The sequence below is a fragment of the Pan troglodytes genome, chromosome 19 (assembly GCF_028858775.2).
Source record: "Pan troglodytes isolate AG18354 chromosome 19, NHGRI_mPanTro3-v2.0_pri, whole genome shotgun sequence".
Lineage (NCBI taxonomy): Eukaryota > Metazoa > Chordata > Mammalia > Primates > Hominidae > Pan > Pan troglodytes.
In genome coordinates this window covers 55239984-55258420 of record NC_072417.2, presented here as the reverse complement: position 1 = coordinate 55258420, position 18437 = coordinate 55239984, and the positions used below count along the sequence as shown (strand labels likewise).

At 45.4% G+C, this 18437-nt stretch overlaps 1 protein-coding gene and 1 pseudogene across 17 annotated transcripts in view; one reads left to right on the top strand and one right to left on the bottom strand.

The window, feature by feature from the left end:
* The window catches only part of CDRT4 (CMT1A duplicated region transcript 4), a 126555-nt gene that overhangs the window by 4636 nt on the left and 103482 nt on the right, over positions 1–18437 (bottom strand). For 16 of the 17 annotated variants that reach the window (XM_063798990.1, XM_063798995.1, XM_063798994.1 and 13 more), the window contains one exon: positions 13070–13154. In XM_063798990.1, the coding sequence (XP_063655060.1) occupies positions 13070–13154 (85 nt within the window). Of the gene's footprint in view, positions 1–13069; positions 13155–17361; positions 17384–18437 lie in introns of those variants that run through there. The other variant, XM_063799002.1, reaches the window with a different exon arrangement.
* On the top strand, positions 3000–3554 carry LOC744887 (large ribosomal subunit protein uL6-like; annotated as a pseudogene).

Here is an 18437-nt window from a genome sequence, read left to right as displayed (position 1 = left end):
CTCCTCTACCAGAGTCCAAGAGTGGTCACATTACTACAAGCGCGACATCCAACCTGCACTTCTCAGCCTGGAATGACAGAAGGTAGCAGAGATGGGCAGTGGCCAGGAGTCAGCTACCGGGGCCCCAAGCCCAGGCTGAAACATGGAAGTCTAATGCTCTATGCAACCATGCAGGGGGGAAATCTGATGGAAACCATAGTGTAGTGGTTCTCAAACTTGAGGCTGCATCCACCTGGAGAGCTTGTTAAAGCCCAGATTGCTGAGCCCACCTCCAGAATTGCTGATTTAGCAACCGCTGTTTTAAACCAAAAGGGAGAAAGAAAAACAAAACTACTGGAGATTTGTAAGGTTATATTATTAACTACCTAGAGACAAGAAATGAGTCCAGGAGATCTTTTTGGTTCCTTTCCAGCTCTAAGACACATGCACATGCCTAAGAGTTCATTACATTTCTATGTTCGATTTTGCCATCTCTTTGGCCTTTAAGCACTTAAAAGTGCCATGAAGCATTTCTACTATCACCTGCAAAAGCCCATTGAGAAAGAGTCTCAGATGATTCTGAACAGCTCCCAGATGATGCTGGTGCTTTTGGTCTGGCGATCACACTTTGAGAACCATGGGTCGAAGGCAGTGCTTCTCAAATTTTACCAAGTACTAGAATCACCTGGAGACCTTGTGCAACCACAGACACCCAGGTCCCACCTTAGAGATTCTGATTCAGTAGGTCTGTTTTGAGGACCTGAGAATCTGCATCTCTAAGTAACTCCTAAATGATACTGATGTTGCTGGCCTGTGGTTCATACTCTGCGTAGCCCTGGTTTAGACTAAGTAGTGGGTGTTAAGCCTTTTTTATCAGCTGCCACGTACGTGAGGGCTGACTCATTTCTGCATGGAACACTCCTCCGAGATAAGCAGTTCCCAGGTTTTTCATCCCCCTTTTTCCCTAATCAAGGAACTATTGTGGAATGGTAGTGAGTGTGTCATTGACAGGGTCAACTTTAAATTCCACTATTTTTATAGAGTAAATTATTCACACATTCCAGCATTTTATTATAACACATCTAACAAAGGATGGCATCCCAGAGATTCACTCATACTCCCAAAAAAAATGCTCTTTTTGTCAAACCTATTTAGAGACAGATCTTAGCGAGTCCCTGCTGTGGGTATCAGTGCCAATCTTCCACAGCAGTGCAGTTCTAGAAGAATTCACAATGACATTATTCTGAGGCTAGGGAAGAAATAATGCTCAAATAGTCATCTAACCTAGAGAAAGTTTCGTGTCATCATTTTTTTTTTAATTGTAAGGTAAAGCATCTTAGTTCTCCTTCTAAGACCTACCATAAGGCTTCAGAATTTAAAGTCACCCATTCCAAGTCCCCCATAACATAGAGCATGACACGCAAGTGGCCACCCAACTTGGGCCTGTCCACCTCTAGTGAAAATAGAACTCTTTACTTCTTCCATATTTTAGCATTGTTAGAAATTTCTTGGCTGGGCGCGGTAGCTCATGCCTGTAATCCCAGCACTTTGGGAGACCGTGACGGGCGGATCACCTGAGGTTGGGAGTTCGAGATCAGCCTGGCTAACATGGTGAAACCCTGTCCCTACTAAATATACAAAATTAGCTGGGCGTGGTGATGCATGCCTGTAATCCCAGCTGCTCAGGAGGCTGAGGCAGAAGAGTCACTTAACCCAGGAGGCGGAGGTTGCAGTGAACCGGGATCATGCCACTGCACTCCAGCCTGGGCAAAGGAGCGAGACTCCGTCTCCAAAAAAAAAAAAAAAAAAAAGAAAGAAATTTCTTCATCTTCTCATCTGTAAATAGGATGCCAGATGGTGGAAATATGTTTCAGCTGGCAGTATTTGGAGGGTTTGGGAGTCATTCCTTTCATCATTGCTTCTAAGTTTCTAGTTGATGAACCCTGAAGCCTCAGGAAAGCCCAGTCTTACAAACATTTGTTTCCAGACTTGTGTGCATCTGTGTGACCCACCATCCTGCTCAGAGCCTCTGGCCAGGACTCACCTGACCCCTACAGCTGTGCCGTGTGGCTGATAGGACAAGTCTACGAATGGGGGGTTTTTCTCGTACCTGCTGAAGCAGGAACTAGGAAACGATAAAAAGAACCAAGGGAGGGAGTGTTTGAGACTGCCTCAAAACTCATGGGGAGGACTTGTTTGTTTGAAAATAACAGGAGACAAATAGTTGACATTAAGTCTGAAGAGAAGCTGTGGGCTTTTATAATTTCCTTCAATTCCAGCACAAAGGTTCCATTTTGTGTCCCTGTAAATGAAATGCAAACCAGCAGTCTACAGACAGAAACAGCATTGACGGGAGGGGCAGGAGGCAGAGCGTTGAAGCGGCTTTCTTGTTTTTCCTACAGACACAAAGCCCAAGTTCAGACCACTGGGCTTTCAGGGCCAGCTCCCCACTCCCCCGCTCAATCTCTCATCCCACCATTTTCAGAATCTAGTCTGACAGACTAGGTTTGGCCTAGATCATTCAATTACCTGGAACGTGAAACAATCAGCCTTGATCACCTTCCTTAACTTCTTAGGACCTCAGTTGTCACAAAATGAGGAAGAGGATGAACTCCTGTCCCAGAAGACACAGTTCTGTAATTTCTTTTTCTTTCTTTCTTCTTTTTTTTTTTTTTTTTTTGAGACAGGGCCTCACTCTGTCACTCAGGCTGGAGTGTAGTGGCACGATCGTAGCTCACCGCAGCCTTGAACTCCTGGGCTCAAGCAATCCTCCTGCCTTCACCTCCTGGGTAGCTGGGACTACAGGCACACACCACCATAGCTGGATTTTTTTTTTTTTTTTTTTTTTAGTAGAGACAGGGGTCTCGCTATTTTGCCTGATCTCAAGTTCCTGGGCCCAAGCGATCCTCCCACCTCTGCGTCCCAAAGTGCCGGGATTATAGGTGTGAATCATAACACCTAGCCCACAGTTGTTTTAAAAATGTCTGGTAATTGCTTTCTTTGCCACGTCTGCTGCAAGAATGAAGACCGTTCTCAGCAATCAGACTGCTAACATTCTAGAAAATGTCAACATTACTCTGAAGGGACACACAGTTATCGTGAAGGGCCCCAGAGGGACTTCAATCACATCAGTGTAGAACCCAGTCTTCTTGGAAAGAAAACAAAAAAGGCTCCGGGTTGACAAATGGTGGGGTAACGGAAAGGAACTGCTACTGTTTGGACTATTTTACTCATGTACAGAACGTGATCAAGGGTGTTACACTGGGCTTCCACTACAAGTTGAGGTCTGTGTATGCTCACTTCCCCATCAATGTTGTTATCCAGGAGAATGGGTCTCCTGTTGAAATCCAAAATTTCTTGGGTGAAAAATAAATCCACAGGGTTTGGATGAGACCAGGTGTTGCTTGTTCAGTATCTCAAACCCAGAAAGATGAAGGAAACAACATTGAGCTTGTTTCAAATTCAGCGACTTTGATTCAGCAAGCCACAACAGTTAAAAACAAGGCAATCAGGAAATTTTTGGATGGTATATATGTCTCCGAAAAAGGAACTGTTCAGCAGGCTGATGAATAAGATCTAAGAGATGTCCAGCTACAGAAACAAGATGCCGGATGATTCCTAAGACCTACTTGTGATATTGAAAAGATGCAATAAAAGACCTATTGATTTGGAAAAAAAATGTCTGGAAATTAAAATGCTTCTAAACCCAGTGGTCCCCAAACTTTGCAGCACATTGGAATTACTAGGGATCTTGGAAAAATACAAATGTAGGCGCCCACTCCCAACATCGTGATTTGATTGGAATGGGATGCAGTACAGGCACTGGAATTAAAAGTTTCCCAGACAATTTCTCTGTGCAGCAAAATTTGGGAACTGCTGTTCTAGAATCTAAAACAAAAAAAAATTGAAGATTTATAAAATATTATTATTAACTACTTAGAAACAGAAAAAGAACCGGGCGCGGTGGCTCACACCTGTAATCCCAGCACTTTAGGAGGCCAAGGTGAGTGGATCACTTGAGGCCAGGAGTTCGAGGCCAGCCTGGCCAGCATGATGAAACCCCGTTTCTACTAAAAATACAAAAATTAGCCAAGCGCAGTGGCAGGTGCCTGTAATCCTAGCTGCTCGGGAGGCTGAGGCAGGAGAATTGCTTGAGCCCAGGAGAAGGAGGTTGCAGTGAGCCGAGATCACCCCACTGCACTCTAGCCTGGGAGAGAGAGAGAGAGAGAGAGAGAGAGAGAGAGAGAGAGAGAGAGAAAGAGAGAGAGAGAGAGAGAGAGAGAGAGAGAAAATGGGTCCAGAAGATCTTTTCAGTCCCTTTCCAGTCCTAAGACACATGCTTTCACTCAAGAATCCCTGATTATAGTCAGCACTGCATCTCAAGGGCCTTTAAACATTTAAAAGGGCCATGAAGTATTTCCACAACCACCACCTGCCAATACCAAAATTGACTTAGATCAAAGAAGAAGCAGTGGCTTTAAAGTACAGAGCTAAGGAAACTGTGGCCGCCATGGGATTCTCATGCAAATCTAATGATCTCACCCTCTCTGGCCGCAAGCTGCATCCTTATCTCAGGAAACCATCTTGCAAAAGGATTTTACGGGTTCCAGGCAGGATTGATGGATTAGTGCTCTGGCACAAATCGACCCCACTCAGACTTTTTGCCCCACTAATGCTGTGAAAGTAGTGCCATTTACATAGTCATGATGAGTGGATTATTATCTCAATCTAGTGTTTCCTAAACTGTGTCCCACAGAATGCAAGAATCTCTCCTCAAGATGTTAATAGGTATTACTTAAAGAAAAAGAAGGGGGCCATGGCAAAAGCTGCCCTATAAAGCCATACAGATTGTTCAACCCAGGAGTCGCCACATCTTCTAAATCTGCAAGATTTCAGGCCTGTCCTCAGTCAACTAAGTTAGAAAAAAAATGCCATGTTAAAAAAATTCCTTTGGAGCAGGATTTTCAGAGTCTGTTATATGTTAACTTGTTCTGTAATTCTCCAAAAGGGAGACTGAATATGCAGCATCCCCTAATCTCATTTGACCAAGGAATCACTCATTCATTCATTCATTTAATGTGTGGGTCATCTCATGGAACTAGCAACCAGTGAAAAAATGTTCTTCTCCTGCCCTTGTTTTGGAATTGCAAGCCTCAGAGAATGTTATGGAGTAAGAGGATAGAATGATGAACTTGCTCAGGGTATAACAGGGTCTTCAATGAATCACCTTCCCTGAAATCAGCTGCAGAGTCCCCAAAACTGTCCCTATGCAGAAGAAAAAGCTCCACTGGAAACAAGACCTGTGTTCACTCTGTTCAGCCTCTTTCTTCTCTGCTCTGCTCCAATCTGCAAGGCTTCTTTTGTTTGTCTCACCTCCCACTTTTCTTCTTGAGCCATCCCTAAGTGTCTTGCCTGGCCCCAGAAGGAGAATCACATTTTCTCAAACAGGAGCCTGATGCAAACCCTCATTTCACCTCTGCATTTTATCCTCTTTGACCTTCCATCTCCTCCCTGCCCTCTGCTTTTTTCTTTTTTTTCCTTCCCTCTAGCCACTCCTCATTTATTTTTGGCTAAAGAGGAAGCTGCCACTAAAGCCAGAAGTGTCTCGAAAAGCTTATCTCTGAGATCTGGAAAGATGCTCCTGAGCAAGGATCCACTTAGCAGAACTTGCGGTTTCCATGCTGATCTCCACCCGAATGGGCCGACAAGAGACCCACAAAACTGCCCATCTCACAGGACCAGCACATGTGCTGACTCCCTGAACTTCAAACAGAAACGCTGGGAAGCACCAAGTGCACACCTACGGATTCTCAGTGGCGCCCCCTTCTGACTCTCTCCACTTCTTTACCCCGCCCCTATCCCATGGAAACTGTCACCATTGCCCCACCTCTAACAAATGGGTTCTGCGGGGTGCACACAAGAAGATGACCATTTCTTGTGCCTTTAGTGACACAGACACTGGGGACCCTTGGGAATCGTAGAAATGTTAAGGCAAAGGGCAATGGGAGTGGGGAGGGGCGAGTTGGTCTTTCGGGAAAGAAGGCATCTCTCTCCCTCTCCCTATGCAATAATTTGCTGGACACCTTCTCTTCCTCTCTAGCGCCCCTCCCCAGAAACGAACACACACACAAAGGAGAGAAACAAGTCCATTACCGCACTATCTTTAAAAAGTCACGTTGCATACAGTGGGCCATTTGGTAGTGTTAGCATGTTCTTATACAGACCGTGCCTCTTTCTGGTGGATCAGCTGTCTCTAACCACATCAGGGTGGGGAGGTGGGAGTCTAATCAGAATTGCTCATCTTCTAACACAGACTTGGCATTACTGATTCATCACTTATGATGGGAAGGAGGGGATATGTTGCTTCTTGATAATGCTTCTATACTTTATTTTCTGTAACGATTATATGTGTACGTTGAGGGCATTTTATTTTCCAATGGTGAAAACGCAGTTCAAGTACCTATGGCCATTCAACATATTCATTCATGCACACAGGCACACATTCAAAAAACCTATCCTGAGCTCCAAACATTACTCTTCTAAGAGGGACAGGTCCTGCACTCACCCAGGACCCACTGTGGATTTTCCACATTTGCCTCTTACTTTGGGATCTACCCTTCTCAATGTCAAGGGTCCGCAATCCAGGTTTCCCGTGCTGATAAATCCAGACTAATCATTGCTATCTGTGTTACGAGAAACAAAAGCAGAGGCCTCCCAGTACATAGGACAATACATGTTCCATCAACCACTCTGCAGTCAGGTACTGACTAAGCATCTCATACATCAGGCAGGCACTGAGTCTTGGTTCAAGGAGCTCACAGCCCCATGAGGAAGACAGACCACCAGTTTCCTAATTCAACCTGGGTGGGGAGGAGTGTCAAGAAGGAGGTTCAAGAAGAGAAAATGGTTATGCTGGATCTCAAAGGGCAAAGGAAATGATGGGCAGTGCGCATGGTTTAAATGCCAGCCTCAATGTTTCCAAATCCTGAGTGAAGTGCTTCCTCACTCGGGATCCATGTTCTTCTTCCAGCATGCAGATAATATAGGCAGTTTCCAAACAGTGTGTTTTCTGCATGTGAATTATAATGCTGAATTGGCTGAAGAAACACTTTACAAATTCACTGCGGGAAGAAGCATTAGGCACTGTATACTTATCAGGTACAACCATGAATCTGAATTTTATATTTATCCAAGGAATATTCAATTACAAATATTAAATTCCCACTTTAAGATGACATTGGAAGGCCCATTAAGCATAAAACACATGTGGTCATTATCTATTGATCTATTATCTACAGATCAAGTTCCAAATTTAAAAATAGAATTTCCAGAACTAGCCAAGCAGGCATAATCAGAGGAGAGCTTTTCAACCTTTTTCTTCCATGGACATTTTTGGGGTAGGCTTGCACACTGGCAGACTGGACAAGTAAGAAAGATACGGAGGGCCGGGCGCGATGGCTCACGCCTGTAATCCCAGCACTTTGGGAGGCCGAGGCGGGCGGATCACGAGGTCAGGAGATCGAGACCATCCTGGCTAACACGGTGAAACCCCGTCTCTACTAAAAATACAAAAAAATTAGCCGGGCGTGGTAGCGGGCACCTGTAGTCCCAGCTACTCGGGAGGCTGAGGCAGGAGAATGGCGTGAACCCGGGAGGCGGAGCTTGCAGTGAGCCGAGATCGCGCCACTGCACTCCAGCCTGGGCGACAGAGCGAGACTCTGTCTCAAAAAAAAAAAAAAAAAAAAAGAAAGATACGGAGAAACAGGCAGCAAGAAATAGCCCTACAAACTCATATTCAGGAAAGCAAACATGAAAGGCTTTAAGCAATTTGTGCTCAGAGACCCTCTCTCTGCCTGACAGCTCCTGAGCAGTGTGACTATTAAAATGTGTTGCCTCATAATATCTAATCAATCAGAAAAAGGAAGTCCTGCTCCGTTGAAACAATAGGGACATTGTGAACCTGGAGAACACTTCAGGGAAACAGCCCGGCATTTCCCAGGACTGCGCTCAATCAATGGGCCAAGCCACCCCTTTTCAAACGCTCAAAGCACTAGGAATCCAGGCCAGTGCTGTTTTGAAGAAGGTGACTTGCATTTGAGATTTTACCTAGAAGAAGCCCCAGTCTCCACTTCTAAGGAACTGCACATCCTCCAAATATCCCAGCCCATAGCATGACCATGCAGAAAACACTTTCCTAACCCTTCCAGGAAGGGAATCACTCATGTGCTCTCAGAGGAAGGTGAAAGTGACTGTATTATAAATAGTGTGTGTCACAATTACATTGAGAAATTGCCAGAAAGCAAAAGGTGTAGGGCTTTACTTCAGGCCTCAGGTAAACTGATGACCTTGCATTCAAAATCTGAAAAGCTGAGGATAAGAAGCTGAAATGTGGAGACACACACCCTCTCTCCCTTCTGCCGCAGACACCCCTGGGACTTTCTGCCAAGAGAACTTTGTCAGGTCATCATCAGGAGACGCGCTCTCTCTCCTGGGCCTTTGCAGGCCTCTCAAGGAAAGGTTGTTCCGGAGCCTGGAGGCAGTCACTTTCCTTCCCCACTACTGCCATCCTCAAACCATTTTCCTTCCTTCCTCCTCCTCTGAAGCTTGTGCCCCCAGGCTACACCACCACCTCACCTGCCCGGTTGCTGCCAGCTCCTGAGCGCCGTCCTCTGCCCCTCAGTCCCTGACAACTTGAGCCCCAGGCACACTGTCCTCCTTTGCGCTGTTCCCTGTCATCACCGTGGCTTCTTCATTGTCTCCTGAATGATCCGTGCAGACCTCCAGCCCAGCAGTCCTTGACCTGCTCACTTCCAATCACCAGGTCTTCCTCTCAGTCTCCACCACCCGTGCCTCTGTGATCAGGCCACTGTTCTTATCATCCCCAATAACCATGCTACATCCAAAATCTAAGCTGCAAGCATCTCACTCTTACTCCTCCCTCCTCTATCCCTCCAGCTCACTCCCCAAGCGGTTCCCAGTCCAGCAATTCCTGGATTTCAATCCACTCACCCCACCTTCCCCTCAGTCTCCCCTTTGTGTCCCAGCTTCCTGCTTTATCTTGTTGATACCCCACAGCTCCTCGTTTTGGTCCCTTGCAAACAACCTTAACCCAGTATCCCTCTCCCATGTGCCGTGCAAACACATATTTGCATGGCAAAGCCTTAATACCTGTTCAATCCACCTGTGGGGCTCTTTTGGGTGCTGTCATCTCAGCAACTAAACTTGGTGAGAGGAAAACGCCACTGTGCCGATTGGTCCCACGTGGAGTAACAGCTAACATTTCTATGCCGTGTGGTGTGACCAGGGCACACGCTAAGTGTATTACCTATAGTGACTAATTAAATCCTAACAAAACCCATATGCATTAGGTACTATTGTATTAACCCCATTTCACAGGCAAGGAAACTGGAGCCTGTAGGGACATTAAGCAGCCTGTCCAAGGTCACACAACAATTAAGTGACAAAAAACAGGATTTGCCCTCAGGCAGTCTAGCTGCAGAATCCTTTTCTTTATAATTCCACACACTTGCTCCTCTATCTCCAAGTCAATCAACAGAGGTAGTCCAACCAACACTTCTCCCTTCCTACTCTTTTCACTTTTCCACTCCCCAAGCAACTCTTTCTTTTTTTAATATTATATTTATTTTAGATTCAAGGGTCCGTGTGCCTGTTTGTTACATGGGTATATCATGTCATGGTGGGCTTGGGATCCTGGTGAACCCATCACCCAAAATATTGAACATTGTACCCAACAGGTAATTGTTCAACCCTCACCCTCCTCTCATCCTCCTCCCTTTTGGAGTCCACAGTGTCTGTTATCTTCACCTTTATGTCCATGTGTACACATCGTTTACCTCCCAGTCATAAGTGAGAACATGTGATATTTTATTTTCTGCTTCTGGGTTAGTTTACTTAGAATAATGGCTTCCAGCTCCATCTATATTGCTGCAAAGGACAGTCTTTCATTCTTTCTCATGGCTGCATAGTATTCCATGGCATATATATGCCACATTTTTCTTATCCAGTCAACCACTGGTGGACACTTAGGTTGATTCCATGACTGCTATTATGAATAGTGCTGGGATAAACATATGAGTGCAGGTGTCTTTTTGATAAAATGATTTATATTCCTTCAGGTAGATTCCCAGTAGTGGAACTGCTGTGTCCAATGGTAGTTCTATGTTTAGTTCTTTAAGAAATTTTCATACTTTTTTCAATAGAAGTTAAATATTTTATATTCCCACCAAGCAACTATTTCAAACCTCCTCTTCACCTCCTTCTCCTTCCATTGTAGGTTGTCTTTGTCTTGCCCGGCTTTGAGAAAAATCCAAGAATCCATCAAGAACTCCCTCATCTCCCACCATCACTCGTACCAACTCTCCACCATATGCTCCCCTGCACTCTGCCTTCCTTCCCACTACTATGAATGAGGCATCTGTATTCCTGTCAAAGAACACCTCTCCACTTGCAACTCAGGCCTCTCACCCTCCACCTTCCGAAATGCAATGGTCATGGATAGAGTTGAGCACTCACTCTCACATTCTTGAAATGTTCTCCCACCTGGTTTCCATGATGCCACAGGAGTGGAATCCCACCATCACTCAGCAAGCTCCTTCTGTCTCCATTGAGGATTTCTAGTTCCCTTCTTTTTTTTTTTTTTTATCTCCACACATCCCCAAAGTGATGGCAATCAGTTTTGTGGCTCTACATCTCATCAATTTGCCACATCTAACTAGACTGACTTCTTTCCCAAAGTCCAAATACATATATCCAACTGCCAATATACTACATCTTTATTTGTATATCTAATAACCTCTCAAACTTTTCATGGTTCAAACAAACTCTTGACCTTACTCCATAAAATGTTCCTCTCTGGTCTCTTCCATCTCAGAAAGAGGCATCATCATTCATCAAATTGCCCAGTTCAAACATCTAACATCTCTTTCTTCTTCATTCAATATCTCCAGCCCATTATCCTCCCCAAACCCAGCATGATTTAACTTCTCTACACCACCAGCCTCCTCTAAGACATCAACATCTACTAACTGAACTACTGAACACCTGCTACTGGTCTCCCTGCTTCCACTCTTGATCCCCTATGATATGATTTGGCTATGTCCCCACCCAAATCTCATCTTGAATCGTAGCTCCCATAATCCCCACGTGTTGTGGGAGGGACCTGGTGGGAGGTAACTGAATCATGGGGGTGGGTTTTTCCCATGCTGTTCTTATGATAGTGAGTAAGTCTTACAAGATCTGATGGTTTTATAAAGGGCAGTTCCCCTGCACATGCTGTCTTGCCTGCTGCCATGTAAGACGTGCTTTGCTTCTCCTTCACCTTCCGCCATGATTGTGGAGACCTCCCCAGCCATGTGGAACTGTGAATCCATTAAACCTCTTTCCTTTATAAATTACCCAGTCTCGGGTATTTCTTCATAGCAGTATGAAAATGGACTAACACACCCTACAACTCCTTCTCCAAAGAGGACCCAGAGTGATTATTTTTAAACATGATCAGATTAAATCATCCCCCTGCCTAACATTCCCATGGCTCCCCCTCCATTTAGAAGCCAATGCCAGTTCCTTATGTTGGCCTGCAAATCCTCTTTGATCTGGCCCCTGCCTCCCCACAAGCCTTGGCCAGAGCAGCTCCCCACATCACCCACTGTGCCCGGCCACACTGGCCTTGCCTCTCTTCTTTAAAAACATCAAGCTTGTTCCCACCTCAGGGTCCTTCCCCAGCTACTGCCTCTGCCTGGGATGCATGTGTCCCTGATCTTCACATGGGTTGTTCCTGCTTAGAAGTCAGGATTCAGCCTAAATGTCAACTCCTCAGCCTTCCCTGACTATGTAACATCACCACCAGTCACTATCACATCTCCTATTTTAATACTCTGTCTAACACTATCCCTGCCTGACATTTCTTATGATTTACTCATTTATTTTCTCTTAACCAACTAGACTATAAGCCACATGACAGCGGTGATCTCATCCATCACATTCATTGCTCTGTCCCCAGGCTCTTGGGTCAAAATCATCAGATAAATGGACGTTACTGCAATTGCCATAAGCAACTTCTCCTGGAATCTCCAGGGATCGCTGGAAATCCAAATATCCAGCAGCTGCACACTTGTATGGGACACAAATGAAAAACACAGACTGGCTCACTTGGCAGTAGCCACTACTAGAGAAGGTAAAATGGCAAAAGGTGGGACGTTATCCTGAAAAATATGACAAACAAATAGGATTAAGGGAAAGGCCTGGGTTCAAATCCTAGCACTGCTCTTTACTGCTTTTAAGTGGGCAAATCCCTTGCCCTATCTCTCTCCGAGCCTTAAAGTTTTCCCCCATCCATAAAATGGGAATGATACATGTCCCAGTAGGTTTATTGTGAAGATTGAGTGCGGCATTGCAGGTGCCTGTTAAGGAGCAAGAATTCAAGCACATGGACCCGTGACAGTCCAGGATTCACACTTTGTTGAAAGAAGAAATGAAACCTTGTCTAACATGAAAAAGTCCATGGGACCTAAATGTACCAAATTCTAACTCAAGCTCTACTCTGCTTTCCCTTCAAAACTCCATTTCTAGTCTCACCTTGTCCAATATGTGCTTTTACCAGGGCCAGGTGTCATCACCGCCAAATATAGCTCCAGGGATATCTTCTGTATGTTGTTAACGGATGTTAGCTGCTCTTTCAAATGCGTGGAGTTGCCTCCCTCATAATGATTATAAATTCACACACATGGCCCCTCCTCTATACACCCTTCATATCTCCTTCCCTTCCAGGACGGCTCCAGTGATACTTCTTTTGAGAGGCTGGCCCAGGCCTCTAGGTGGAATAGACAGGCCCTCCTCTCTGCTCCCAAGTATCTTATCTGAACCTTATCTATCAAGGCCGTCTATCCCATTACGTGTTATTTAGTTGGGATGTGTCTCTCTCTCTTTCTCTTTCTCTTTCTCTCTCTCTCTCTCCCTCTGTCTCCTTAAATTGTGTTTTTAAGGCTCAGAAGTGAAATCCTTACATTCCAAGCAACTCTTGGCCAACTGGAAGGATAGACTCTGGTCAAAACCCAAGGCCAGATTTGCTTACCTTGTTCTGATATCTTGCCTTCCTCTCTTCTCCCAGCTGAAAACTCTCTCTTAAAGTTCCTGGTGCAGCTCATTTCACTGGGTTCCTGAGAAACACAGAATGAGGAAGGTTAACTGGCAACATTTTAATATAATGTAACTAAGATGAATGATTTGGGGGTGGAGGGAGAATTGACACTTAAATACATAAAAAATTGTTGCCTATAATTAAAAATTAAAATAGCAATTGTCCATTCCCCAGAAGTCACAAAAGAGACCTCTTGAAATTGGGCAGAAACCTTTAATTATTCATTTCAAATGAGTCTTTCTAGGCACAAAGATACCCCAATAGTATACAATGAAACATAACTATCCACATAGAAAATATGTGTGGGTAACATGCCAGGAAATCCTGAAGTTCTGACAAAAGAAGTTTTTGTTGAGTCAGAAATCCAATTAAACAAAAAGGGTTTTAATGTGTCTTCTTGGCATGGTGGAGGGATGTGTCAAATACTTTTAAAATCCGGGAACGGGCCCTTCATGGAGCGTGTTCTGTGGCATCCTCTCCCCAACAAAGGCCTGGCCTTTAAAAACCACCCTCGTGCAGCATTGCAGAAAAACCACCCTCTCTTTACTGTTCTAGTGAGGTTCTGCAATATTATTGTGTATGGATTTCAATATCTGAAGACGGCAATTGATAGGAGAATTCACCAAAGTTCCCAAAACAGTAAAACTGCATATTAAACAATTGTTTTGGGGAAAGTGTAGCATGGAATTCAGAGCACGAGTTCAAGACAGGTCAGTGACTTAACTGCGTGACCAGGAACAAGGAACAAGACAGTTAAAATTCAGAAGCCTCCGTGTTCTTATCTATAAAACAGAGGCAGTAAGAGAAACTATCCTTGGAGTGCCATGAGGATTTCATGAGATAATTCATATACAGCACTGGGCAGAGGGCACAGGGCACAGGCACATGGTAAGAGCCTATTGGCTGGACTGTTATCATCATTAATATGCAGGATGGCAATGTCTGCTGCAATGCCAAAACAATGCAGTCCAATGTTCAGGCTGGAGAAATTAGTACCAAGACACATCTTGCCAAAACTGAGTCACTACGTTGAAGATCAGGGAAGGGACTGAAGTCATAGGAGGTCAAAAGACATGCTCAGGGGACCCTTCAACACAACTGCTGCCACAGTGCTGTCCCTACATCTCACCCATCCCTCCCCAGCCACACTACTTTTCACATCCCAAGAGTCCTGTTTATATCATCTGCTCACCAAAAGGCACTCTCTAGAGCTCATCCCCCAGCCCAGGTGGGTCCCAGGCATCTAGGCCCACTTGCAGCCACATACATACACATGTTAACTGAGGGATGTTTCCAGCCAACAGGCAGCAATACACACAGGTGCACATATATACACAGCCCTGAGCAGAACATCCGTATAGTCACTGGCATGAGAAAGAGTCTACGAGCCACACACACATGCTTGCATGAATGTGTACACACACAGGCACATGCATACACATACAGGCACACTCCTGTGTACCTCCCTAAGTCACCAGCCATGCCCGCTCTCCCTCACCCCAGCTTTGACATCCCTTGTCCCAGCTGAGTTCTATTTCTCTTTTCAGATCATTGCAGCCCTGGTCTAAAATGACTTAAGGAGCAAAACTGAGCCAAGAAGTCTCGCCAGATTCCTACTGGAAGTAATCTGGAGACTTAGATCTGCAAACAGCATCAAGGGGCTGTAGGGTAGAGCACAGAATTCGGAGGTAGGAGAACTCACGTTGAAACCCAGCTTCACCTCGGTATGTCCCATCTTGAGCAAGTTCCTTAGTCTTTCTGAACCTCAGTTTCCTCATCCCCAAGGTGGGAAACATCCTGCCCCATAGTATGTTATGATGATCCAATTGATGTAAGTAAAAGTATTCCATGATCCATAAGGAGCTTTGTAACCATTAGCTTTTCTGGTAAACACCAAGAACCCTGAACTATTGCTATACATTCTATTCTATGATTTATGACTGGGGGTTCATTCTGGAAACAAGAAAACTAGATAACAATGGCATCCAACGTGAGGACTAGATGAACTCTAGAGAGAACAAAAGTGTCACGTTGTTCAGAGAATGACAGGGACCACAGAGAAAGGGAAAACAAGTGTGGACGCTGTCTTGGGCTCATCTGCTTTCCTTGGAGCGGAGCTGGGATGGGATGGGAGAGTGGAGGGTAAATGTAACAATTAATAGCTTAGAAACTCAGAATTTTTTGCCCCTGAGAAGTCTCTAGATGCTATGCCAACAAAGCTATCTACCTCCCAAGAGGAGTAAGGGTAAACATGGAAATCGTTTTCCTCTGCCCCTCACAACTCACGTCTTAACAGAACTGCAAAGGTGACAGAGCCCATAGGATGAATGGCAATTGGGCCCATAAGGCCTATCCTAGGCAGGCTACAAGATGGCTTCCAATAATCTCACCTCTTGGTATTCACATCCTTGTGAAATCCCCTCCCCTGAGTATGAACTGCATCTAATGACTCACTTCTAATAAACAGAATATGGTCTAAGTGATGGAATGTCACTTATGAGATTAGGTCACAAAAAAAGTTGGCTTCCATCTTGAGCACTCTCTTACACTCTCTTTCTCATTCATCTTAAGGGAAGCCAGCTGCCATGTTACAAATTGCCCTATGGAGAGGCCCATGTGGCAAGGAACTAAGGGAGTTTTCCAGCCAAGAGGCAGCAAGAAACTAGGGTTTTTAGTTCAACAGCCTGTGAGGAGCTTAATCTTGCCAATATCCATGTGAGTGAATTTGGAAGTGGATTCTCCTCCTGTTGAGCCTTCAGATGAGACCACATCCTCGGCCAAAATCATGACTGTAGCCTCATGGAGAGACTCTGAGACACAGGCAGACAGCTAAGGCATACCCAGGTTCCAGGCCCACAGAAACTGAGATAACAAATATTTGTTTAAAGCAACTAACCTTTGGAGTGCTTTGTTACCCACCAAGGGATAACCAATAAAAAGCCCCTACCAGACCTATCAAGGAAAAATCTCACCCACAAAACTGAGACAGAGAAGGACTTCTACTCTGGCAGCAGTGGGAGAAATTTCACTGCATAATTCCTTCTTCCCCATTCCATCTCCAGAGGACACCATTTCTACTAAAGTAAGGGAACCTATGTAAGTAAAGAATTTAGGCCTATAACATACTACAACAATGAAGCTGCCCTTCCAACAAAGCAGATTTTGACAAGGTCATTTTGACACAGTGGATATACTAATATGACCAGAGGGGTTGCAGGTGGGGTATGGATGTAGGGCAAGATACGGGGGGAAGGCTCAGAGATGGAGTTAGGGTACTTGCCTTACACATTACTGGAGAGGTATAGAGATCTGACATTTTCATGGTTTCTTTTGAAAACTAAGTAAAAATGTTCTTGGCACCAAAATGACTTTGTGAAAGTAGCCAGATCAAAATGTCAGGTTCTGTCATAGGACTATTTTATTCAACCCTACTACATAAACACTGTTTGGACTCCACCTAGGCACTGAAGCCAGGAAGATTGCCGCTAATCTTCCTTTACACACACACACACACACACACACACACACACACACACACACACATAGGGCTCAGGAGTAGGTTTCCAGAATCCAACAGCACGGGGTCTAGAATGGAGTAAGTTTTAAGGCCATCATCCATCACATGCCTGACTTGGATTTGGGCTGTTCTGATTCAGAGGCTGACAGCTGCCTGCCTAGAGACTGGCGCCCCACCAAAGACTCTGTGGAGCCCTGGTCATCATGGGGTCCTATGGGAGTTTTCCCTGAATTGCTCACCAACCCAGAACATAAGAACACAGAAACTATTGTGCATGGTGGACCCAAAGAGTGCCTTTAATTTGGAATCGATCCTGTTTGTTTTCTGAAGCTCTCTGCATTGTTAAAGCCATTGATTTACCAACACTTAATAAAGAGGAGAATGTTTCCTAAACCTCTGCAAGGTTGTGTGGTCAGAGATGGGATTACCCACTGCTCAGCACCAAGAGATCGAACCAGATGCACTAGGGACGAGCCCTTCCAGTCCAACATCTCAGCCCTCGCGCTACTTTGCCTCTGTACCTCGGTTTCCTCCTGGGTAAAAATGAGGATTGAGGTCTGCTGCACCCTGTCTCCCTTCCAGCTCGAACCTCCTGTATGTCTCTGAAACCTCTTGGCACAGCAGTCCCCAGGAAATGGAATGCACTGAAGTTTCCTAACGTCCCACCAAATGAATTCCTTATGAGCCCGACTTCTGGGTTTGTACTCACCAAGAAAACACTGCAAGCCCTGACCTTCCAAAAACTCGGCTTGTTCTCATTCCCGGATGCGTTTTCAAAAGAGAAAAGCTAACTTTTGCCCTCTAGGGTGGGAAATGTGAAAGGCACAAGTGCAGAGCTCTGTGAATTGAGACCACAACAAACCCTGCCTGGGCATGGAGCCCACAGAGCGGGTGCTAAACAGCCTTTCCAACCACAGAGTGGAAATTCTAGACGCAGAAGGTGCCCAGATGGGCCCTGCTTTCATTCTCTTGCCAACTGCCGTAAACCTGTTTCTGTCCCGTTGGAGCTGCAACGTGGAGCCAGAAATCTGGAAGAATTTAACACCCAGTCGATTCAGACACAGGAAAACATTGTTCAAAGTAAACACTGGAATCCCTCCCTCATCATCCAGGAATGTGGAGCCAGCAGGGTCTGAGCTCAGCAGCTTCTCAAAAAAGCCCCCCTGAGCTGCTTTGCTTTTGGGGCCACAGACAGGGAGGGCCAGGAGGGGCTCCACACGCTCCACACGCTGCCAAGACAGGGATGAGGCTAGGAGGTCAGTGCACGGGGCTTCTCCTCTCCCAGGGAAACATGGGCAGTGTTGTCCACAGCCTCCAGCTAAAGAACCCTCTGTTCCCCCACAGGACCCAGCTTGTGTGCAAAGGCCGCTGAACTTGTGAAAGCCCGAAGGAAACAGAGAGGGGCTCAGGACGCTGTGAGACTTTTCCATTTCCTTTGCCTCCCAGCAGGCCGTGAAAGAGTCACTTTTCCTTGAGGAAGAAAGAAGGCTCTGTGTGCAGGGCAAGGGTACAGTCCTTCTAACCAAAAGATGTGTGTGCTGCATGGGATGTGGCCACCGACATTCATTTCGCTTTTACTGGGACTTAACGAATTCCATCTCTATAGCCATATGCCAGGGTCCCACCCTGTTTCCTCTGGCTCTGGAGGGTGGAGAGGAAGGACTTGCTTTACCCAGGGGTCTATAAGGAATCTTGGAAAGACACTGCCCCTTAAATCACTTCTGTGTCACTGTGTCACCTTTGTGTCACTGTGTCCCTCTGCCTAAAATTCCACCTAAATTCCAT